This window comes from Agelaius phoeniceus, chromosome 1 (assembly GCF_051311805.1).
Source record: "Agelaius phoeniceus isolate bAgePho1 chromosome 1, bAgePho1.hap1, whole genome shotgun sequence".
Classification (NCBI taxonomy): domain Eukaryota; kingdom Metazoa; phylum Chordata; class Aves; order Passeriformes; family Icteridae; genus Agelaius; species Agelaius phoeniceus.
Genome location: NC_135265.1, coordinates 134857983 through 134884410, shown reverse-complemented (window position 1 = coordinate 134884410; position 26428 = coordinate 134857983). Strand labels below are relative to the sequence as shown.

Genomic DNA, 26428 nt, shown 5'->3' with positions numbered 1-26428 from the left:
AGAACATGTGAAATGGACAAATCAGGACACTGGATTCCTACAGTGTTTAAATTATTAATGTGTAAGGTTTTTCAGAGAGTAAGCATCATGAGTTTGAAATTAGGTTCTGATATATAGAAATATATCAGAAATATATATATAGAAATATATATATATTCTGATATATATATATCTATATATATATTGTTTTATATTGTTATATATATTGTTTACATATATATGTATATATATATGTATCTCTATATATTGTTTTAATCCGCAGTGAAAATTATCTTATGCTTTTCAAAGCCACAAACATAAGTCACATATGTAAAAAAAAAGATAATGAAAAGGCATGATATTGGTTTGACCTACATCACTTTGAATCAGAAGTACTAAAAGTGACTTTAAAAAAGAAACAAACAAAAAAAAAATCAGACAAGTAAACAAAAAACCCAACAACTAACAAAACAAAACCAAAAAACCCCACCCAAACAAACAAAAAATCCAAACCAAACCAAACAAAAGCAGAACAAAACAAAGAAGCAAACACCACAAAAAAACCCCCAAACAAAACCACAAAAACAAAACCAAGAACAAACAAAAACAGCCTAAAGTCAGAAATATTCCCAGATGAGAGCTGGAAAAGGCTCTCACAATACTATCCAAAAAAGTATGCAATATATGGCTGAGTTTAAAAAAAAACAAAAACCAACAAAATCCAGGCAAAATCTAGATACCACCTTGCTAGTGGAAAGAAAAAGTGCTGTAGTTTGAGTAAAAACCCAACAAAACTCACGGTGATAAAAGTTATATGTCTACTGGAAATTATTAAACAGCATCAAGAAAAATTTCAATCTGATGGAATTCAATCTTTTGAATGTTTAAACATTAGGAAAGTTGCAAGCATTATTTTGACTTGGACCAACTAGCACCTTCACAAACAATTTACAGGCACATCTCAGAAGTTAGGTCCTACTATGATTATTCCCTATATGCAGGCAGATTGGATGCAATCATCCCTTTTTTGGAGATTAAACTAGTGTAACAGTTGGACAAGGGCTATTCTGTGCTAGTTGGTCTCAGTGTTGGAGAATATTCCCAGACATGTTTGTTTTGTGAATACCAACATAGCCAAATATTGCAAGTTATGGGTGGCTGAAGCTGAAATTATTACAAGAATGTGACCTGCAGAGATTTAAAAGCAGTTGATAAACAACAGGAGCATATGAACTGATAAGCAGCCCAAGCGATGGAAGACACCCAAGAGAATCTACAAAATGTTTTCTCCTGCAAGAACAACTTCTTGGCAAACCATATATTTAGCTACAACATTGATTTTGTCACTGCAGCTAAAAGGCAACGGATTAGGCTGTATTTGTGGAAATAGAAGAGGAAAATTAAGTCTCCTAATGACCAAAACAGAAATTTTGTATTTATCACATGGAAGGAAGGCATTACAATCTTCTTAAAAATGCTTAGAAAAATACTTTTTTGTTGCTGTTGTTGTTGTTAAATTATTGTATTATTCCTACTCTCCTTTTTACATGTGAGAGCTTTTTTTCCATATGTGCTTAATTCCTGGTAATTTCTATCCTGAGTGACTAGGAAATCTGTGTCTATGAGATTGCATAAACTGCCAAGCAATATATCTGCTTAGTAAAGTTTCAGGACAGCTTGCTCTGTTGGAGACATTGGTTCTATTTAGAGGAGACTAGTGAAACATAAACAGCACAACGTATTTACCTAGAACATCAAAGAGTTCCTGCTTATGATGATGGCAGCCTAACCTTGTCTTTCAGATTGCTGAAAGCTATTGGCAGAAAAGACAGGATTCAGGAATGTAGGTAAAAATTAGTTTGAATCAGTCAGATTAAAGAGGAGACAGGACTGGTTCCATTTCTAGTGGCACATTTACTCTGTGTTTTCAGCAGGTGAGCCCAGAAACAGGATCTCATGTCTTTGATGATGATTAAAAAGTTTACTCTACAGATCTCAAAGCTCCAGACAGCAAATTATGGATTCACTGAATCAGGTGTGAGTTATGTCTAGCACACATCTGGGCCAAGTCACCATAGGATCCTTCCACAGTCCTGCAGAGAGGAGGGAGCTAGGCAGGAACAGCAAGAACAGGTCAGGCACTGCCTCATTACCTCCTCAAGGAAACATCTTTCCTATGATCAGATGAACTGTACTTGAATTTCCACTGCTGGGACTCTGCTGGGAACCAAAACAACCAGACAATTAAAGTTAGGTGAGCTCAACCAGAGCGATGTTCTGGAGGGTCACTGCAGTGCCCAGCTGAGCCCAGGGCAGCAAGTCAGACCCTAGACCATGCTTCATGCTGCCCAGAAACAATAGAAGGTTAGGCACACCCTTCCTTAGCACAGCTCAGTTTAACTAGTACTAAGCTAAAGCTCCTAACCTGCAGCCAGAAAAGTAGACAAATAGACTGAAAATCCTGATCAGTGTGAGCACTGGAAGTTTCAGGCACCTCAAGCAGTTTCAGACATTTGGAAAACAAAAATATTCCTGGCTTTATGAAGGGTATGCGTTTTACATAAGAAATTTCTCATCTATAAGCACAAAGAGACCCTGTTTCTTCAGGCACTGGAGTTTGCAGTGTCTGTACACAACATGCCCAGGTAATACTGTAACAGTGGATCTGACCTCCCACAGTGGTTGCTTCACCTGCATTAAGTCCAGAGATATTTGAAACCAACCAGCATCTTACAGGAACAATTAGTACCATGGCATGTGCAGAAAGGTCAGAAAAGGGCCAGAGAGATAGTACTGAGCTAGGCCTGCAGAGAGTACCAGAGAGCACACACTGTGAGCTTTTACAGCAGGAAATGTACCTTGTGCCACAGAGCACACACCATGAGCTTTGACAGCAGGAAACCAGGCAGGCTGGGACAGCTGTTTGCATTTTCCCTTCATATTCCTGTGACTGTTTAAAACAATGTGAGAGGTGTTAGTACCATCAATGTGCATTCTGCTGTACACATGGCTGACACTGTTCATTATGTGGGTTTTGTGTTACAGCCAAAACTCAAAATACTTTTGTTTGCAAAAAGTCAACAAAACGTGGAACTGTGAAGCTTCATCATCTGAATCACACAGCACTTATTAAATCTGGTTTTGGGTTGTCACACAGGAAGACTGCACAATACTGCAAGGAAAAACAAGCTAGAGAAAGCAGATGCCTTAACAGCTACTAATTAGAATCTAATTACTCTTTCAATTACCTTTACTCAGCACTCTAGGTCCCCAAGCCACTCCTGACAGACATCAGCTGTCCATGTGGCGTCCTCATCTGGCACAAACCGTATTGAGTGCAAAATCTAACGAGGCACTGTAACCCCAGCGTTAGCAGCGAGCCTTTCAAACTCCCTGCAGTAGCAAGGCGTGCTGAATATTTCATAGCACACATTTAGAGCTGGTATCTCCTTCCTGAGGCAGTACAAATACCATATTTCTGCAGGATTGCAGTGCTGCAGAACTGTAGGCCAGTGATTACATTCTATGTACAAACACAGAGACCAAATCACAGTCATGCTGGACTAAACAAGCATTCCCCCATCCTTTTATGTGAGTTTAGATCCCTGCTGTTACAAGTCATTTTGTCATAGGTTAATATCTAGCATTAATGCTTTCCTTAAAAACAGAGAAGGTTCCTTGCACACTGAAGGAATAAAACATAAATATAATCCTTATTCTCCAGAGTTTTCTTCTATATATTCTAAGGAATTGAAAATCACCAAATCCCTGTCATCTAGAGATCTCTGTGTACCTGTTATTATTTTTCATAATTCATACAGTGCCTGGAGTCCTCCCACAGCTACAGAATCCCTCCAAAGTGGGTCTGTAGATGTTCACGCTGTGAACAAGACCACACTGCCACAAGCACACAGCACAAGTGCACAAGAGAACAGAAATAATCTCTATTTATAGATGAGGAACAAAAACTGAGAGACACTTCTCCCAAAACACGAGAGACTCAACCTCAGATTTGCTTTCTTCAGCACAGCATTTATTGTGGGTCCACCCTTCTTTCCCCAGAAGGATGGGCCTCCTTTCTTGTAGATAAACCCATCTTAATTTTGTGGGAATGTGAATTTTTGAAGCACCCTGAGCAGTAAGACATTTTGAGACATAAAGAATTAGTCAGCATTAAAAAGAGTATCTGAGTGTGGTTTTATCATAAGAATTACCATGGGACTGTGTCAGAGACTGAATGTTATAATTTAAATTGTTTATTACAGCAAAGCTGTATAAAAGCTGCAGAGAAGACCACCACACACTGAATAGGCCCTGACTGAGGCCCTGAACTCTGAAGAGAACAAAATGCCTCAGGTCTGGGCTGGGGAAGAAGAACACATTCTCAGAGGAATCAAGCTCAGCACCTTCGGGTGAGACCAGAGCCCCAGGGCTATGAGCTGCCAGGCTGGAACAGACCCTGGTGGGAGGAGGAGAGGTTTTGGGTGTGTGGTGGAAAAGCCTCTGCTCAGAGGCAGTGAACACCCACCCTCTGCTCTGTGCAGAGCTCAGCTCTGGGGCCCCTTCACCCCGGGACAAGCTGCCTCCACATCAAGGACAGAGGGACATCATGGCCCATCCAAGACACCCCCAAAGGGGTCCCCAGACCCTGCACCAGAGCCCTGCAATGGATCCACAGTGTTGCAAGGGACAGTGTCAAACTTGCCCTCCCCAGAGGAGGCAGGTGGGCATTCCCACCTGGCCAAAACGTACATTAACCCCTGAGATTCCATACTTTTTGGTGAGGGACTCAGCACCAAGAAAACCAGATGGAGGGAAGCTGTGAGCTGTCATTAGGACCCCTGGAAAGGTGATATGTTTCCACCTAACCCCTGTCACTCTCTCCCTGTGCCCCCACCCTGCCATTCACAACCTGCCCTTCCTTCCTTCCTTCCTTCCTTCCTTCCTTCCTTCCTTCCTTCCTTCCTTCCTTCCTTCCTTCCTTCCTTCCTTCCTTCCTTCCTTCCTTCCTTCCTTCCTTCCTTCCTTCCTTCCTTCCTTCCTTCCTTCCTTCCTTCCTTCCTTCCTTCCTTTCCTTCCTTCCTCTTTCTTTCTCTCTCTCTCTTTCATATGCCACAGACCACAAGGTCAATAATTATGTATTTTCCTGCACAAATCCCTCTTTGGGTAGAGGCAGTCAGGGAGACTACAAACTGTGTACTCTAACTCTTCATCCTGAGCACACTAATCAATCTCTCCTGTTAAGTAGCAAACTCGGTTATCAATATAAGGAAGCTCCTAACAAGACACAGAGTTTTCTTTTTAATTCTAAACAGAAATGATTACTGATGTGCACACAAAGAGGTCAAGCTAATATAACGAATACAGATAAAATATAAAGCAGTTTTCTATCCCAAAGCCACCCCTTTAATAAACCCCCACTGTCAGTCTTGAATCAGGTTGTTTTCTTGTTACAGGCAAATGTGCATGTGGCAGCAGACCAGATCTTTGCCTTTTCTCCTGCTTCAAGTAAAAAGCCAGGCAAACAGCATTACAAAAGGAAAACAAACTGCCAGAGGAGAAGCTCCACTGAAGAGATGGGAACAACTCTTGCTGTCACGGGAGTTTTTAAAGATTCCTAACCCTCAGAAATCATTATCCTTTAAAAAACCAAAAAAAAAAAAACAAAACAAAAAAAAAAAAACCAAAAAAACCCCAAAACCAACAAAAAACCCCACACATAAAACCAGATATTGACCTTGCCAATACAAAGAATCCATTTTGAGAATAGGAAAAGGGGAAAGAGAAAGATGTTCAAAATAAGTGCTGTACAAAAAGCCGCCTGTCTGCTTCCATGCCACCTAAAAACTTCCTTATATTTTCAGTGAGCATTTTTCTTTTATTTATTCTGATCTAGACTATAACATACTGTTCTTCAAGAGATTGACAGAGTTTACTTTCTGTAAACTACAATGTAACACCATATATTTTTATAATTTTGTAAGCAGTCTTCTCCAGTGAATATTATTCTAATAGTAAAATGAGTAAAAATGTTTAATTTAATGTACCAATTAAGAAAAGACTTTTCTTTGGGGCATACTGCACTACTTTATTTAGCCATTGCTCTGTGACCATGCAGGAACTTACCTTGCTATACAGACCTCTCTGCTGAGTTCAGACCTCAATTATTTTTAAGTGAGACTTTAAAATTTTCCAGAAATGCTACCTGGAATTTTCTCCATGTATTCAAAGGAGAGGATAGATGAAGGCAGTGACAGAGGACTATTTTCTATTACTCTTTTTTATTAATTATTAATATTGACTAAGTATGTGATTTTATTTGCCACCTACGAAGATGACTGAAAAGGGAAAGTTTTAAGCAGTTTTTCTGCATTCTATTAGAATTTTGAAATCTAAAACCCGTTAACACATGAATACACTTGGAAAATTAGGGGGTTTTTTTTGGTTAACCAGAGCAAGGGGAGGATGTCAGATACAGTGGGGGAGTTCTCTCTCATCCCTCCAGTCTGAAATATTTAGCATACTGATTTTTTCATCTAAGTATATTCTTAAGCCTTTAAGAAAGTTGGAGATTACTTAAGTAAGAGCTAGAGATTTAATGCATATGATTATGCATATTTAATGCATATGTATGAACATACTGGTATAAAACCTTAAATTTATATAAGATTAAATTATACTGAAATTATAAAATACAACTAGTTTTGCTTTTATCTTCTCCAGTTCCAGTATCTTACAATGAGATAATCCATCTAGTTCCAGTGTGGGTGCCATCTGTATTTTAATTTATTATTAAATCCTGAAACTGTTAAGTATACATCAGAGGACACAAATCTAAATATAACACAGAGTTCTTGGAATCAATGAGAAGTTAATATTGTAATAATATTGACACAAGATAATAAACCTTCCTTATTGATACTAATTTTTTATTGCAAAATTTCATCTTTTCCAAATGGCAGCAGAAGAATATTCGTGCAAGCAGCAGACTTCTGAATTAGCAGCATGGCTTCTTGGCGTTCCTCCCTGCAATGAACTAGTGCAGCATCTCAGAGTTAGCTTCACAAAATGACTCTCTGAGACCAGACTTTTAGGCTGGTTTTGCAAGCATGAGATTTTGAGAAGTGGTTTTTGACCTGCAAGCACACAGACACAGCGTCCCACAAAACCCTGTGTGCAAAATTGTTTTATAGATTGAACCTGCACTATTGCTGAGGTACTTTGTTCAGATTAAGAAGAAATGGACTCTGAAGTCCAGAATGTCTGTGTGCCTGAGATCACAAAGCTGTGAGCCTGTTTAATCTGCAGTCATATATGTATACATATAAATATATATATGAATATATATAGTCATATATGTGTGTATATATATATATATATGTATGTGTATACATATATATATGAGAGCAACCAGTTTCCTGACCTCTTTGTTCCACGCCTCCTCTCTCTTCCTGTATGTAGTACAAAGAGTACAAGCAAAATGTGTCAGCACTACTTTCTTCAGGATCATCTCAGACATATGCTGAGGGATCTCTAGAGCAAAGTGAAACCATATATAGCAAGCAGTGCTTTTGCTTTGAATTGCATTGCAGCTCCAGCTAACAACCTACACATGATTTAAGTTGAGGAATTTAAGGTGATGGTAGGGAGCAGGTCTGGTTCACTGTCTAATATTTCAATACAGCCACAACCTTCATTTGTGATTTATTTTAATGTACTTCTGAGCTTGTTCTGCAGTCTGCATTTAGATGACATCTAGGTAGACTAGGGTTCAGCAAGATTTCAAGAAAAGCAGATAAAATTCTAATTCCTTTGTCCAAACTAGAGGGAAGCATGCCTGAGGCAACTTAACAAGAGACTGTACCTCTCCAAGAGGCATGACACATTTATCACAGTATCTTGATTCATCACAAGTGAAGATCCCCTAAAGCTGACAAGTTCAGAAATCAGTGGGAATCAGGATCAGGGAATTGCTGCTTTGCAGAAGACACCACAGCACTCCCATTCTGATCCTCTTGTGCCTCTCCAAACTCTGGACTGAGTAATACAGATGCAGCAGGTCACAAAAGGGCCCTTAAAAGCACTGGAAAACATCAGAAGTGTTCAGTGGAATTGGTGCTGAAATGCTTTGGAGACCCTTAGCACATGGCTTCAGGCATCTTTTAGGCACAAAGCTACTTTAGAGAAACTGTTTTCTGGGTATCTAATACTTGTTATACATAACAGGACTTCTTTGATAAATTCAGACAAATTAGTTCCTTCTCTTGTATTGACAGCATTGACTGTTGCCCTGCTACAGTTAAATACCCACTACCAGTACAAAATAGGAAAAATAAAACAGTTGCCAAGGCAGCATGAATCTGAAAATGACTCACAGTAATTTCACTGTACTTAAAACATTTATTTGCAAGTGTTTGGACATTTGTCTTAATTGTCATTATTGCAGATACCTCTAGGAAGAAAAACACTCTGCTCTGAATAGCTGATATGCTGGTATCATTTTTACCAATATTACTTTAATCTGACACTTTGAAAAGTACACTTTAATAATTACCATGGTATTTAAGAGAAAAACTTGGAATCAAACCATATACAATAGATAATTTAAGCATTTAAATGCAACAATTCAAAAATACAAGTTTTGAGGATGTGTCTAAGAAGCTACTGCATGAAATGGCAAAAATGCATATTCAGCAGCAGAATAAAACAAAATTAGTCTGAGATGTCATTGGCATGTCATATTCTCTTTGTTCTCCAGCTATAACTTAGCCAGGTCAGTGTTTGGAGATGCCTTTCTCCTCATCAGTGATCTTCATGCACAAATAACTCTTTTGCAACATAAATATTCAAGTGCATGCATATCATTTCAATCACAGAGAAACAACAAATCCAAGGAATTGTGCATTTCTTTGACCTGCAGGGCTGAATGTAAGAACATGACCTTTTGCACCTCTGTTCTCTTTCCTTGTTGCAGTACCCAAGCCCCCAGCACCAGCCTCCCACCAGCATCTCCTGCTCATTCCTGCTGGGCTCCTCCATAGCAGAAGTGCCTCTGAGGGAGTTGTAGCCCCCAGCTTCCACTCAGTTGCTGTCTTTGACTACCTAATGGGCAGGAAGAGAAGACAGAGTCATAATCTTCCCAGAGGTGTTCAGTAACAGAAGCAATGGACGCAAACTGCAACCACAAGAAAGTATGAGGAAAAATTCTTTCACCATAAGGTTGGTCAAAGATTGGACCAGGTCACCCAGGCCTCTGGATCCTCCACCCTTGGAGATATTTAAGCCTCAACCCTATATTGCCCTCAGGAGAGCAGATCTAACTCAGCAAGGGCTAGACTAGATATCCTTTCCAATCTTCATTACTCTATAATGCTAAAACCTGGAAGCAAACTGCTCTTCTGGAGCTTCAGCTGGTCAAAATGATCTCATTTGTTCAAGGCAGAAGTTCCCAGCTTGCTTATGTTAATTCTTAAATATAGGGGAAAATAAGAGGTAGTTTTGTTTTGTTTGGGTTTTGGTTTTGTTTTTTTTTTAGGAGAAAACTCATCTCTTATTTAGGTAAATGTAATCACACAGTGCACCTGTAAAGGGCTTCCATCAGAGGTACCTCAAACATTGTAAATATCATTATGGCCAATGATATCCATTACCAGAAAGTGCAGGTGCATCTCCTTTATCAAGTTCTAAGCTGGTTAGAGTTGCTGCTAAGGGGGAGGGATTATTTGCTAAGGCTTATGCCACATTATCACAGCTACACATTTGGCCAATTCTGAGACACTTCCTATACAATGTGGAGCATAGGAAGAGAACACCACCAGATACTTCTGCTCTGCAATAACTCCAAAGACTGAATACTCAAGGACTTTTCCTCAAGAGAATATAATACATGTGATACAAATCTACCCATGCTTCACTACATGGTTACTTTTTAACCTCTGTTTATCAGAGCAGATATAATGAAGAAAAGTAGACTCGTACCAACATACCTGCCACTTAAAAAAGCAAGTATCTGCCTTGTCTCAAGGTTAGTATTCAGTAATCTGTACAAGTCTGCATTTTCTGCATTGTTAATACATTCTCCTGTGACTCCCCTTCCTTTTCCTATTCAGGTTTTAACAAGTAAAAAGGATTAAAAAATACATTTAATCCATTCTTTCTTCAATGACTCACTGAAAAGGAGAGAATAAAGTCCTCTAATTATAGCTGCCAGGGTTTTTACCTCTTGCTAAGTATACTAATATTCTTTTCACTAATTGCAACTTTCCCCTTCCTCCTCTAAATTTTAAATTCTCAAAATGCTTCTTTATGGAAACATTTTTGAAACTCATTACTACAAGACTTTTCTCCATTGCAAATGCCAGGGCTCTGAAGAGTCCAGAGTTATTTCTCCAGACCCTGCCATTTTCCCACCTCCAAGCTTGTTTGAAAGAACACTACCATACCCAAATTAATTAAAGGAAGCATCCATTACAAGACGAATGTCTGTCATTAGACTGAGCGAAGTAGGTGGAAAAAAGATGGATAGATTCCTCAGCTGAAAGGAGACAACCACCAAAAAAAAACCTGCTTAATGATGGACCAGCATGTATACATAGCAGAGTCCTCTATTTGCCTGCAAACCAAATGATAACCATACAACATCTGAGAAACTGCTGTGGCTGCCCTGGGGGCAGGGGGAAAGAGTCATGCTAGAGTCAGAGAAAAACATTTCAACTCACTGCACAAAAATCAACTGTGCTCTGCCTAAGACCTGGAAAGACACACATCGTGTTCCAACCACTGCAGCCTTCCCACAGAACACAACACAAATACAACACAAAATGCTTGTAAAGCACCCAATCTATATGACCTTGGAGCTGCATATGGTTTCCACAGCTGTGAAACCCTGAAATTCAGCACCACGAGAGAATGGGTGGAAATCAGTGATTCTGTCCAGTGTTAGCTGCAAGGAAATGCCTGCACAGCTACCACAGCACTGGTCCCTCAAAGCTCACTGACTGCAGAACCTCACACAGGAGCTGCTGAAAGTGGAAGAGATTACTACAGCTGTCTGAACAGAAAAAGCATAATTTTGTACCTCAATATGCATCCATGGGAGAATATATAGAATATTAATTTACTGGTATGAATTTTACCAGTTCTGAAGCTTTCTTGGGTGGCAGTGTTTGGGGGCTTTTTTAAATTATCATTTATTTTGGTTTGGTTTTGTAACTTTTTTTTTTTTAGATCACAGGGAAAGGAAGTTACTCGTAGGGGTTTGGGGATGAAAGACAGAGCAACCTCTGGCTTCAGCTCAGCAATCTCTGCCTCCCCAGCTGGTGGAAAAGCAAATGGCAAGTGCACAGCTCTTCCTCCCCCAGCCACCACCTGTGCCAGGCAAAGCAGAGCAAGGCAAAAAGGAAGCCTTTCAGGCAGGCAAACCATCTGCCATGTGCTGCTGCTGCATAAGACATCAAAAGGGCAGCAATAAATGTTCCACTTTTAATGAGATCTAGCCATTACTTCTGGTTTGCACCTCTCTAGCTCAAATTAAAAAAGCAGGTCCTGGAGGCAGAGGTGTGCATCCAGCAGCTCTCCAGAATCCGAGAAACACTCTTTGAGTGTTTACCCCAGCTTCTTCTGAGGCTCTGTCCCCCATAACTGTAAAAGACACCTGGAACAGTCAAAAAAGTCAAGGTTTAAAGCTTCATACTGTTGCCATTTCAGTGTTATTTACTTCCAGTAGTACCACCCCCATCCCTCTCCACCCCCAAAAGTCCAACCGAAAACAACCCTCTATCATCTGGGTACTTCATAATCTATTCAAGCAAATTCCTACTCCCTCACAAAAATCAGAGAATTCATTAGTCTATTCCCCTCACCACCTACCATTTCTCACATTAAATGGAGAATATTTGTGATCTTAAGCAATCAAGTTTCTAAAGCACAGTGAAAATTTGGTATTAGAACAGTTCATCACCACAGGCCTTTCCGTCCTTCCTCCCACCCACCCACCCACCTACAGACTTTAAGGGAAACAGTTGCAGCTTACAGGGAACAGAGGGAAACACCTCACATTCAGCAAAGGGAGCTCACACACAGGCAGGAACACCACTTGGTACACAGATTTGTATCCCAGGTGATCTTACCCTGTTATTAGGACAAACTAAGCCTTTCTAATTTACAGAAAAGTCAGCAGAAGATTATTTCAGAAGTTAAGAGGTCTAAAAGTCAAAGCATGCTAGAATTCTCTAGAAGAGAAAATGTTGACCTGCCCCTAGGCCAGGCTACCCCAGCTGGTAAGAAGCAGAAGTTGCCAAAGGATGTGGCAATTACAAAACCAAGGCACGTAGGTGTATTCAAAGGTCTGGCAACATTATGGTTAATCTAACTCTTCAAACAGTGTCCACTGTGCCCAGATGATAATTTCCCCTTCAGCTTGAACAACTTGTAGCTCTCTAAATTCCTCCTCCTGCAGAAGAGCGATGGGAAGCAATGCACTACAGTCACCAATGCCAAACTGTGCTGGGCTGGAGATTGCATGATGTAAAAAGACTCGTCACACTAACTGAATATCCAAGTTTTACAGTCCTTTATTACCTCGACTGACATAAGCTTATGTGGGCTACATCTTGGAAACACTGTCTTCCAAAAAGGATGGCACCTAATATTCAAGTCTCAGAATCAGGCAGAACAAACCCTTCCACTATCTTGCTAATGACTTTTGCTCTAAAAGCAAAACCTCCAGTACATTAAGCCTGTTCTGTCAATTTCCTTAGCAATGCATCTGAAGCTCTAAATAATTAGAAGGAAAGTTAGAGGACTTTTCACCCTCACAACATCAAATCAGGCCCAGCTAACTTCCCAAATGAATTGAGAATCCAGAGCCAACCAACTACATATTAGTCACTTGGCTAGCAAGGAGGACTTAACTTACACTAATGAACTTAGGACTTCATTAAAATGTAATTTTAAGTTTAGCAATACACCAGGATAATATATTGTAGTGGGAAAGGGACAGGATTGACACCGCAGACTCAGCTTCTTGCTACTTATCACTAATAAATTAATATAAATTAAAAATCAATACAGCAGGGCAGTGCAAGACAAATGCTAATGTCCCTGAAGAGAGAATTTGTTAGACTCATTGCCCCTGTGCTGCCAGGCACATCACTAATTCTGCAGGACTGGAGAGCACAGAGACAAGCTGCTTTGCACAGCACAGCCAGAATTTGCATCAGCTCCACTTCTGCAATCGATTTGTATCCCCTCATGCCCAAACCATCATTACACAGACAGGACTAGTGCCAGCTTTGAATTACTGTGAGAAAGCCTGTCACAGAGCTACCCACGTTCTTTACTTGCACCATTAAAAATGACCACAGTGTGAATGGGAACTCTTATATTTCATCTTAAGCATCTTATCCTAGATTATTTGCAAGACAATTGATGACTCCAGTTATCTCAGTCAAAATCCAAACTGTATCAGCCTCCGGTGGAAAGCTGAAAATGAACACAAAGGATCCAGTATGGGACAAAAGCCACACACAATGTAAGAGCAGCTTTCCATTTTTCAAACTTGGCCTCAGCAATGCTTGCCCAAGTTGTTGAGCAAAAATAAGTATGAGAATAGTATATAAAGCTCTGGGACTAAAAAAAAGGATTTTCTCACAGATGCTTAGTCTAGAGTTAAATTTTACTGCACAATTGCACTTACCACAAGGCAGAAGAAAAACTGGTGCCATGCAGCTGAGAGTCTTTCTTCATGACCTGCCCTTTAGGTATCTTTCATATACAAAAAGCAGAAATGTCACCATCATGACAACCCAGAAAATATTCTTGAAGGTGACTTGCCACATACTGTTTAAACTAGATTCATACCTTTGTGGGTTTTAACTAGACTAGGTAGGGAGCCCATCTTAAAAAAATAATTACATCACTTCTGCTACTATTATGTTCAGAAATGTCAATCCTCTTGCAGTTTTGTAGTATGTTTCTCATAAGCACATGTATGCTTATTCTTCTATTAAAAAAGCAGCTGCAAATACCAAACCTTTAAAGTACCTAATAGAATTAAGCATGTATTTATTTAAATGAAAATAAAAATTGAGTCTATTTCCCTTGTCAGTAACTCCCCACCCAAGAAATTAATCCTTAAATTCTAACTTGTTTCTCCTTTGATGCAGACAATTATCTTTGTATGGCTGCATAAAGATGAGACTTCACTGCACCTTCTTTCCAACTAAGTCATAGCAATTTAAACATTTAATACATATTCCTTTAAAGAAATTTAAGTGAATTTATTGTATAAAATTATGATTGGCATGGTACAGAAAAGTTCCTTTTAATGCACATTTCCCATTAACTTGTACACAAATATTACAAGTATCAAGCAAAATGCAAAAGTCTTAAGAACTAATTCCATACTACAAAAGTGTTCACATAGTGAAGTTACTCTGGTTACAAAATGTCATGGAAATAAAAGCACTTCAAAATACATATTTGGGAAATGTTTCAAATAATCAATGCAACCTTAAGTTAGTTACAAAATGCAAAGAAAGAGCTACCCTCTTCAAAACACTATTGTTCATTTGGCAAGATAGAGCAAAGTTCAGATCAGTTCACTGAAGGACTGTTCTTCACAAGAAACAAACAAAAAAAACACCTTTAATTAAGAAAGGACTCAATTATACTATGATGACAAATAACGCCATCAAAAAGTTATCTGGCTCTCTTGTTTTCACATAGGAGCTGTCAGAGGCAGAGATGTGTAAATGAACACTTCCAGGTAGATACAGATTGCCTTTTCAAAAACCAACCAATCAAAACTAAACCCAAAACCAAATGAAACCAAAACAAAAAAAACAAAAAAACAAACAAACAAGAAAAAACCCAACAAAAACAAACAAAAAAAACCAAAACAAAACCCAACCAAAAGAGAAACCAAAACCAAGCCCCTAAACAACAGAAAGGAGACAATCTGAACTTTGTTGCTTTCACTGGACTAGCTCAGTTCTTTAGGCTGCAGGACCCAAGAACAGCAATCTGCAAAGGACAAGTATTTGAGGAACAAAACGGAACTCCCGCTACGAAGGACTGTGCAGATGTTCGGTCACGCGAGTGCTGCACGTCCTCTCGGTAAGGCTGTCAGAGGCTCTCGTATCTCTGCTTCCCAATGGCCTTGAAGACCCACTGTTCTTAAGACAAAAATGCTTGGACCCTACAACCAACCTTACGAAAAGGAGGCACAGTCATACAGTTAGGAAATAACACAAAATTTTGAAGACTGAAAGCATCCTTAAAAACTCACACAAAATAACTACAAAAGAAGCCATACTCTATTTTTGTATCAGATGACTTGCGTGTGTTTGAGCCATTGAACATTGGTATGTATATCTACATGAAACTCACGCATACAGAACATTGTGTTCAGGCATTATTGTTGTTTTTCTTTTAGACACACACACAAGTTACTACCAGGTTATCCAGTCTATTTAATGCAGTGAAAAACAGTCCACAGCAGGCGTAAAAGGAGCAGTGTCCAATATAGTGTTGTCTTGCAAAAGTGGAGTCAGAATTCCTGAGTCTCAGAGACATTGCTGTCCTCTCCATTACTGGATTATTTCTTTTTTCCAAGGAGAACCTCTAGTTTTCATTTCTTCACTCTAATGAAATTTGTAATAGATTGCATCTTTTAAAAAATGTAAAACTAGTACAAAAGATGTGCCAACCAAAGTGAATTTTTAAAGCTTTTTAAAGGGAGAGGGGATTCACTTACAAAATAAAGGCCACCTTCTTGTAAAATTAGTACTGCTAATATCCCACCATTCTGTTTAGAGCAGAGATTTAACTCCCTGTTCTAGAAGCCTTACAATATGCAGTCATGTGAGCTGAAAAACTTCATCCTTTAAACAATTAAAAATATCATATATAGGACTAATGTGGAACAGCCCTTTGTTACAATCACCAAGGTGGCAAAACCAATTAAGTGTCATTCAAATAGTCATTGCAATCCAACTTCTGTATTTTCCCTTGTACTTTGCATATTACACAGTGTAACTTAAAATGTAATTTAAGAGCACTTCAGTCCCACAATGTAGGATTTAAGCTTGTATGAATACATTTGCATGGCTCTGCAACATTTGTAATGACTTAGAAAAATACATTCAACCAAAACTTTATACAGGGTTCTATTTTTTTAAATAAAAAAAAATGAAGAAAAAGCCAAATGGTCCCATCATTAGCTAAATAATACACTCCAAGTTCTGGAAGCAATTCCTAAGCAAAAGCACATTCAAGAATAACACACATTGAATTGTATACTTTCTCATTCACCTTTATCAGTAATAAAATTCTACTGTATATAATTATTTAGCCTTATAAATAATGCTAAGCAGAAAAATATTTACCTCTGTGCTACTTTTTTGTTTATAGAAGCATTTCTCAGTTTATAGGAGCAAAGGAAAAAAAAACTACTTAAAGTGCAGATTACAGGCCATGACAGGCATAATAAATGACCAAAGGTGCAGCCAAATTTGCATTTACATCTTAAGTTACTTTGCCATCTTCCTTATGTTGCTAGAAGTCACCCCATGTGCAATTAAAGAGCTGGTCAGTTGGTTTGTGCCACAGTACAACCTGTAATCACTTGTAATTTTTTAAAAATCCATTTCAATTGTCCATAGATATTTCTAGGCAAGGTTCAAGATATTTCTAGCTCAGGTTCACAAAACCTTACTTAGTCATTAACACTTGAAATCACACAATATTGACACCCCCTCCAGAGAATGCTACTGTCCTCTTGTTGCAGTATGTGGTTGAGCCATTGATGCTTGGCTGAGTGTCTTTAACAAGTGATGTCTTCATTTCCATTTCACACGCTACAATTGCTGCATTGAGTTCCACTTGAGCCCGGTGAACGACATAAAACGAGAGTCCTATGCTTATGACAATCTGCAAATAAAACAAGAGTGTTGTAGGCTCCACAGGCTGTGGGAATGAATACAACTGATCTGAATGAAACAAAAAGCTGTCAATGTCAAGATTCATGAAGGCATCTGTTGACTCAAAGCTTCACATGCAAGACACTGGAAGGGAGATGAACTTAGCTCATGAGTAGCTCTAAATCTGCATATGTAACAATGTAACCAGCATAGTAGGACATAGACATCACACAGAGCTTAAAATATTTATATACATTGAAAAGATAAGTTTCTTTCTTTCTGTTGAATTCCTTATACATGTTATAAAGCAATCCTTGCACCTTCTCTCTTCAATACAATACCAGTCAAGTTTTTAGCTGAGATCCTCCTTAGGAAAAAAAACAAACATAAAATCTTCAAATAAAAAGCAAGGTGTCTCATGGTGAGAATCCCTTTGAAAGAAGCAAGTTCCTCTGCCTTTCAAAAGAACATTAACTAGCTGGAATCTGCAGCTTCCTTTCAAAAAGGCAAAGAAGTTATATTACTTACAACAGAACCTAGAGTTCTGAGTCTAAAACCTGAACTTCATTACTAACTGTAGGGCTGCTTTCTTTAACATTGAGTACTATTGCTTAAAGCACCTGTCAGCACGGCAGACAGTGCTGGAATATCACTAAGACAACTGACAAGTATGAGCACAGGACAACTGCAGCTGCATGGCACCCTGGCAGTCTCTAGCCCAAGCAGCTGCTCAGAGCAGGGCTGGCTGTAAGATCAGAACAGAACTTTTGTTCAATCAGGGCTTGAAAACTGTAAAAGAATAGAGATTTCACCAGTTCTTTGGGCACTGTGCTCCAGTGCTTGACTACCCTTGGGGTTTAAATGACGTTCCTCATCAATTTATGCTATACATTTCAAAAGCTGGCTAATGTAATATTCACAACAATATTATACACACTGATTTTTGAACAGATAGGAAAATTTCTATTCTAGAAGCTTACCCAAATATTTAAATTTGCTTTGGTTTAGAAATATTGCTACCAGTAACCTACTTCCCTAGATAAATAATTTTTAAAATATATTTATATACATAGACAACCATGAAATGTGAAGGATTTTCAGAGCTATTTACTAAATCAAAGTCCCATCAAAGCTCACCCAGGCAAAGCACTTAGCAGAAGCCTGAGAGACAGTGGGAGAATGTAAATAATTTCTCTACTAAAGGCCTCCCCTTCAGTTATTCAGTCACGTCCCAAGGACTGGTCTCAAAGAGGTCAGCACTCCTTTTAAAACATTCAGGCTACCCAGCTACCACTTACCTGAGCAACATTTATGTTACAACCTATATAATCTGCAAAGGAGAGTCAATGTCAATTAAAAAAAAAAAATATATAAATGGGAAAAAAAAAGGAAAAGCCCACTAAAAACTACTACCCTGAAATAACATTTCATGACTAAAATAACAGCTGATCAAGAAATCATTTATTTTCTCTTTGATTTATCAAGACTATCTACGCCACACTTACAAAGGCATTTTAACCATGTTTCATGAAAGCTATAAATTCTATAGCTTCTATTTCTATTCAGTAGAAATAGTTCTATTTAAGAGTGCACAAATTTCGGGGCAAGGGAGGAAGGTATGTCTAAAATGGTCCTAGACTTAGTTTTCTATGTTAGCATTGTTAAATATCAGCTTTATGACTGTAAAAACTGAGAAACTGAAATTACTGCAGTACCTACTGAAAGCCTGCAAACCATGGTAATTGTTAGTCAAACACAGCCTGAAGTACTGTCACCATCAGAGGAGGTTTTAATAGATAAGATAATTCAGAAATACCCATAACCTCTATGCTCATAATGGTCTCACACTTAAGGCTTATACCCAAAATTTACTGATAAATTATTTCAAGAGCTAAGGTCATGTAAAGGTACTTGATATACTTCTCATTAATTTGCTCACTTGTAAAATTAGGATATTCTGATTTAGGCATTAGGGGAATTGTACTCTACAGCATTTTTAATATCGTTAATATTTACGCAACATGGGTATGCTGAGTGCTAACGGTGAACAGTGCACAAGTCCTGGGTCTACACACACATATGCTTTTGTGTAGGGGTGATTGACAAGTCTAAAATTCAGCAGGTTACCCTAGAAGGCAAGTGTTTTTCTGAATTTTCAGTCCAGAACAGGACCAATCAGTTCCAAGAAAAAGAAAAGCCATAATCTGAGGAAGTTCTCTGCCTCAGCTAGCTAAAAAAAACTAACTAAAAGCAAAGGAGAGCTCTTTCCTGCTGTCTGGGCTGCAGACAACACAATCCATGAGAGAGAATTGCGGGGAGCAAGTGCAGCCTCTAAAAACAAACTGTGCCCTTCCTTCCCCCCCGCTTTGCTCTCAGAATCAGTCTTAAATGTGCAGAACTTAATATCCAGCATAAACAGAACAGAATACTGGGGATACAAGCATCATAAAGTCACCCTAGGACAGCAAGAGAAGAAAACTTACTGAAAACTGTATCAGAAAAAGAGAACACTGCTTAAGTTCTGCTTTGTGTTATGGTGAGGTGTGAGAGAATTACACTTTTCCCAGAGCATAAAACTAAATCTAAAGAAATCAGTACACTGGGAACTCATTTTTCTGGGTATCTAGCAATCAACAGAAATCACAGAGAGACAGACAGCACTGTTACCAAGGTCTATGAAAGCAGTTATTTTAACTGACCTGTAAACCGAATACAAAATAGCCACTAACACTTTGTTCTGCAATCACGTCCTCCATGGTGCGTAAGGTAGTGCCCAAGTACGAGTTCAGGAGCTGAGTAGGAAGCAGCCCAAGTGAAGAAGCCATCAGGTAGTTGGGTAGCGATAGATCTGTAATCTGAGTTTAAAAAAAAGAGTAAGAAATCAAAAGCAGCTTCAACACAATCTATGTGTACAACCAACCAGACTACCACTTCCCACAACCATCCCTGCAAAAACATTAAAGAATATTCTACATTCCTTCACTGAAACTTTGATTCATACACAGGGGAAGATAACAGAATGGTACAGTATGTATCTAGTTTTCATCTGGCCTTTTTAAAGTTACTAAGTTTGATTTCACCTTACATTATGCAACATCTCTGTGCAACAGTCAGTAACTAGGGGTGCAATTACCCTGTTCACTGAAGATATTTATTTCTACCTGGTGAACAGGTAGATTTGGATTTATGAGAATTTAATTGTGAGAAGAAATGATTTTATCGAATGTGAAAGTCTAACACAAAAATCTATCTATCTTGCATTTATGCGTATGGCAAATAATACAAGAGGTAATTGCTCAAAATGTCACTGTTTTAAATATGATCCAGGTGAACAGAATGGCAGATACAATTTGTCTACGCAGAGCAAGTTATGAGCTTACTAAGATACACGTCTTTCAGTGATCCCTATGAGCAATACCCATCTACATCTATACTGATATACAGGAGTATCATTAAGATTGTCTACCAAAGGTGTTTTGCATCTCACTTCAATTAGTGAACAAATAGTATGCATAGCTATAGGTTTTATTAATTTATCTGGAGAAAACACTAAGAAATACTTTGGTATCTTCTTCTCTTTGCTGTGAGGTTTCTGTTCTGTGTCAATAGGTGGACGTAGAAGCTTACACAGGAACAAAGTACACAGTACCAGCTAAATTAGCATCAGCAGCCATCAGGAAATATTAAAGGCAAGTGTCATGAGATCAAAAGATATTTACAAGAAAAAAGAAAAGAGGAAACTGGATTAAAAATGAGTATGAAAACAATGATTTTGAAAACAAGCAGTCCAAAAAATTTTCCAGATTAATTCAGTTGATAATAACAGAGATCTAATTAAGAACAGCTCTAACACTGAGAGCCTACATGGAAATTATTGACCTTGCCAGTTTTGTACAGTGTTGAAGACCAAAGAATAGCAGCAACGTTACTCATTTCATCATGCTATTCTTAAAATAAACTTCAGTTACCGTGAAAGTCACAGTGCTGAATTCTCAGAGCTCTAACTACCATCAGTGGAAAGTTTTTGGGAGGAAGGGCAATGGAGGAGCAGAATGCAATGAAGCATAAAGATTAAAAATAATTCACTGGAACAAGATCCAATAAGCCATTTCCAAACTTCACACTGCATATTATACTTCCCACAGACTGAAATATATACCAGCACCACAAATATTATATTTCCTTCTCTAGATAAGATTAATTTAGATTTAAAATGAAAAAGGATTACATAATTATGTCAGAACTTCACATTTGACCAATACTTTCAAAAGACTTTTTTAAGCATTGTTGTAATCTGGGCCACGTAATAAGAATGCATAGTCCAAAGTTCCCATATTGCCAAGGGAATGAAGGAGCTGCTATTAAAAGTTTCTGAAATACTAAGCAGAGGAAAGATTTGCTAAGTAGGACACTATCACTACATCTAATGGAGCTGGGAAAGTTCCCAAAGATTGCTTTAACACTCTTGGCACCTCTCTCATTTCTGTAGATGTATTAAGGACACTTCAGTTGCAGAGCAACATGGCTGCACACCTGGATGAGTCCCGAAACAACTGGACCTCCTGAGTCATGAGAGAGACTGCTTCCAAATGAAGGGGAGAATGCCCCAGTGGATACACTTAATTGCAGCTTGTGCTTTCCACTGCAATGAAAGCTAAGGAGAGGGTGAAAAAATTTTCGACGTGTCCTTTTAATTGAACTGTAGGTTTAGAGCTACAGTTGTATCCCTTTCCCCAGAATGCACAGGAAGTGGGCAGCATCCCTGCCTAAGAAACTTGAGAAATCATCAATAAAAGTTGTATCCCTTTCCCCAGAATGCACAGGAAGTGGGCAGCATCCCTGCCTAAGAAACTTGAGAAATCATCAATAAAAGTTGTATCCCTTTCCCCAGAATGCACAGGAAGTGGGCAGCATCCCTGCCTAAGAAACTTTATAAATCATCACTAAAACTTACAGCTTTCCATACTTTTCTTTCTAGGAACTTTACTTGTTCTATGAACTGCCAAACTGGTATCTGCATGGCCAGGCTGCCTAACAGAGCCTACCACAGCTCAGTTTCTGGTGAAAGCTCAAGCCAGCAAAAATTAACACTGAAATCCCAAAGTAAGGATGGATGTAATTGTGTTATGGGCCAAAACAGAAACACATTTAAATTGTATTCAAATACAATTAAGAACTACCTAATTACACTGATAACAATAGTCAGAATCCCCCCACACACCCTCATTAAGCCTTGGATGGGCTTTGTCCCATGGAACTCTTGTGCATTCTTTGCAGCTGACAACTTTGGTTCAGCACTTTCAAGGAATAAATGCTTCTGTCAAGACTTTGCTGGGGGCTGCAATGCCTTTAAGAATTGCAGCACAATCTCTCTTCCCTCACTTTACAAATTCCTGTGTTTCAGATCAGGTAGGCTTAGTGACCAAGGGCAAAGGATAACTGGTGCTTTTTTTCCTCAAAAAAAAAAAGTCCAAAACAAAAACCCCCAGAGACACCTCTTCCTGCCCCCCCAAAAAATAGCCAACACCACCCCCTAAAAAAAATCCCAGTAATAGAAAAAAAAACAAAAAACAGCTGTGAACTTTCCAACAAGCAGAGGAAGTAGTGTGCATGTTCTTGCAAAGCAGGTACCATTTCTTCAACTCTGACTTCATTGTATGCATTTCTGAACCCAGAGGTTCCTGAACCCACTTGAACACTCAGATTTTTTAAATCAGATTATTTCTTTCAAGTACTATTCCCCTTAAAGAGGAGAGGGGAAGTATGAAATCCTATCTAACCTACATCTGGCACTGCAAATAACCAGGCTGAACAAATCTCACTCCAAGAACAAACTCGTGGGAAGGAGATGATAACCTGCATACCAGGCCTCCTTACACACCTGCCTTCAAAACACTCCAGAGCTGGCAAGGTGAGAGAGCTGTGCATGGGCAAACATACTTTCAAACCCGCCCCAGCAGCCCAGGCCACTCTGGCATCAGGAGTTACAATTAAACAAAACTTAAAAGAGAAATACAAACATACTTTCAGTTAACAAGTGCTATATTCCAGAAAGGCAAGCAAATGTGTTACCTCACCCCTCTACCAGCAGAAAGACCTTTTAAGAAGCAAGACGTTCATGTCGGGCTGGTGAGACACTAAGGAATTTGTGTTAATTTTCTCCTTGTGCTGTTTCAATTGATATGATTCCCTCACTAATCAAATCCTAAGAAGCTCTTCCATCTTTCTCTACACCCCCTACAAGTCAACCTCCCGAAAGCCCTCAGCAGATGGTACATGCCACCAAACAAGTGCTTGTAGAAATCATTTAATCCCAGCCCTGCAGATGACCCTGCTCACATCAAGGTTATGCCTTTCCCTAAATCTTATGTGTCACTTCCTTCCTTCTCTCTCATTTAAGTATTCTCGGTATCTCCAGTTTACTTTAAAATATCCACGCAGAAAACATGCATAGACCAGACCACTGGAAAGTTAAAGATATGTACTTTTTCTTAAGTTCACTGTTGTTTAAAAATTAATCCTTTTAAAATTCATTGCTGAAGTTGCTAGCATGGGGAAATGCATTTTAAACTTAAAACGAGCGTTAAGTTTTCAAATAAGTGAGATTTCAAGGGAATGACAGCTTGGTCTGTGTAGGCAGAAAACTGTATTTTTTACGTAACTTAAATTTGACTCAAAATGAGAAAATGTCTTAAATTCCTAGATTTGTATGCATCACTTTTCAGTGATCTAGTAGCTCATATTAAATGTTCTGAGTGAAAAATTGAGTATACACTGTGCATTATTTGACTATGCTATAAAGCAGTAAATCAGGAGTAATAAACATAACCAAACTAAAATTAGCCAAAAAATCCAAGTTACTTAGCATAACTCAAGCATCTGGTTTCATCTCATTTCCTATCTATTATTTTAACACTGAAACCATCCACTTGGAAAGAAAATTATTTAGCCTGCAGAATATGGAGAATACAAACCACAATGATTTACAGCATCATTTTAATATTGAACTGGCCTGAATACTCTGCTGAATTGTGTTTCCAACAGAAGGGTTATGCCAGGAAGGAAATAATTTAAACTTGGTAATTCTCTGGTCTGTTGTTTAGATCCAATACTACTCTGTATCATCTGCCGACTACTGCAAGTGACTTCCCAAAACTGTAAACAACCAGAGCACAACAGCTCTCCCCACTTTAGGAGGGTCACAGCACAGCAGAAGCTTCATCTGCACCTGGACCTTGGGCTCCAGAAGGGACTCTGCTCTCCCAGCTGGACAGGTCTAAGCTCCTTCAGTAATATAGGTAATATAAGCCTGCAGAAATATAGGTTAACAAATAAAATAGCAAAGGTTCAGCTGTTCAGTTTCTCATTCTTAACAAGAAAATGGTTAAGGACTTTTTAAAAAGAAATTACAAGTTGCTACAGTTCTTATGGATAGAGATTACAGCTCTGGAGATGAATGCTCCAGTTCACACATTTTTATATACAGCAATTTAAAATATTTGGTGTGGATGTTACACCCCAAAATTGAATGGATTAAATTTTACTTAAAAAACAAATTTGGTATTTGGTGACCTACTAATTGCAGCTACATGATTCTGTCAAAATTAAGCAAATGCTTTGGAAAGGTACAGGATCAGGACTGCAGATAGAGTGGGCTATAAAAAAGTGGCAGACCAAAACGTGTTTAGATAGTCACTTGTATTAAAGAATATACAAATTACTGATAACATTTGAAGTATTTCACAATCCGGTTTGCTTTGTTTTGATGTCACCAAGTTAGTAGATACAACTGAGGCATAACACAGCCAAAACCAGATCCTTCAAACAAAGTACTCAGGAAGAAAGGAGGGTCTGAAATTGTAATCAGCAGCAAAATACTCAAAAAACCACCATCCATGTTCTTTACTTTTTTACTTTAAGATGATCAGAGACCAAATGAATGTACCAATCTTCACCTAAAAGTAGAAAGAAAAGCAAGACTAACCCTTTTCCAGACTCAAGTTTACACTAACTTTCAGTGCCACTCCAGAATACAGTCCCTTTTCAGGTCCGAGGCTACATGCTGCTCTGCCCAAAACCTGCAACCTATCTTGTGTGCATGGACACAACATCCTGTATGGATTTGCCAGATGCGTGGTACAAACACCAACCACACCGAGAAAGAATTTTAATCTGTCTACTTCTTTTTTTCCAATATGATTACGTATATTAAGTAGTTTAGGAAGACCTGGCAAGAGGTTTCCTCGACTCTTGCCATGTTTTAAAGTGGATCACTTTAAAAGCAGAGACACATCATAACTGTTGAGCTCTCCACAGATTTTGCTATGCGGCACCTTGGTGATTCTAACACCAGGATATGGTTTTGAAGGACAAGAGACCAACTCTAACACAACGCCAATGAGCAAGGCATCTCAAAATCTGCCTGTGTCCCTCTGCATACACAGAAGAGCAGGCAGAGAGGGTTGTTTTTACTGTTGTTAAAAGAGAGAGAAATCACGGCTTGTTCCCAGAAAAGGAGACAACCTCTACCACTAAGAGCAGCCACTGTACCGAAAGACATCCTTCCAGCACCTGTCTTCCTTGGCCGCACAGCCCAGGCAGGGACTCACCGCGAAGACGGCGTTCTGCAGCCCGAAGGGGATCAGCGTCAGCCGCGACAGAAACACCACCTTGAGGCCGCTGCCGCCCTCCACGACACGGACGATGGCACTGAGCGTCCCGCTGCCCTGGATCCTGGCCCGTGCCCAGCGGGCCAACAGCCGCCTGCAGGCCACGTGGGCGACACAGGTGCCGACGAGGACGCCGAACACCATCAGCCCCATGCCCAGCACGAAGCCGTAGAGGTAGCCCGCGGCCACGTTGAGCAGGATGTAGCCCCAGCCGCATGGGAAGGACACGACGATGAAGCCCACGGTGAAGAGCAGCACGCCGGCCAGGCTGTCCAGGCTCTCGGCCCAGAGCAGCAGGTCCCGCAGGTACTGGCGCACCAGGGCCAGCGAGGCGAAGCAGACGGCGGCCAGGACGCACAGGCTGAGGCAGCTCTTGCACCAGCAGGTGCCCAGCAGGCAGCAGGAGCAGCGCCAGCCCCGGGCCTCGGCCAGCCCATGCCCGCCGCCGCCCGGCTCGGGCAGCTGGCAGAGCAGCAGCTCCGCGGGCGGCAGCCCGTCCTGGTCCGCGCAGGGCCCCAGCAGCAGCCCGCCGGCCCCCGCCGCCTCCGCCGGGACGAAGCCGATGGTGTTTCCGCTGCCGCCGCCTCCCGCTGCCGTCCCGGCGGCTCGGGACAGCCAGCGGCCCAGGTCCTGCCGGGCGCCCGGCGCCGCCGCCTGCTTCACGGCCCGGGAGAGGAGCTGCAGCGCCGCGGCCCCCGCGCCCAGCATCCCCCCGCCCCGCCGCCCGGCTCCAGCGCCGCCGAGCCGCGCAGCCCCTTCGCTCCCCGCCTCCCCACGCAGCCTGCGGGCAGGGGCGGCCGTTCCCTCATCGCCCCGCCATGGCCCGGCTGCCGAGCCCGGCCAAGGGCCGGGCGGGGG

At 40.1% G+C, this 26428-nt stretch overlaps 1 protein-coding gene across 1 annotated transcript; it reads right to left on the bottom strand.

Annotated features, from left to right (window-relative positions):
* Positions 1-14233: 14233 nt before the first annotated feature.
* Positions 14234-26428, bottom strand: TMEM64 (transmembrane protein 64). Its single transcript, XM_054632858.2, has 3 exons — positions 25511-26428; positions 19601-19756; positions 14234-16911 (listed from the first exon to the last, which is right to left on the bottom strand). The coding sequence occupies exons 1-3, from the start codon at positions 26276-26278 to the stop codon at positions 16717-16719; spliced, it is 1119 nt and encodes a 372-aa protein (XP_054488833.2). The 5' UTR covers positions 26279-26428; the 3' UTR covers positions 14234-16716.

Coding starts and splice junctions, on each gene's coding strand:
- TMEM64 (XM_054632858.2), bottom strand. CDS start 26,278: ATGCTGGGCGCGGGGGCCGCGGCGCTGCAGCTCCTCTCCCGGGCCGTG. Junction 19,757..25,510: donor TGCAGAACGCCGTCTTCGCG/GTGAGTCCCTGC, acceptor TTTTAAACTCAG/ATTACAGATCTATCGCTACC. Junction 16,912..19,600: donor ATTTTGTATTCGGTTTACAG/GTCAGTTAAAAT, acceptor TTTTATTTGCAG/ATTGTCATAAGCATAGGACT.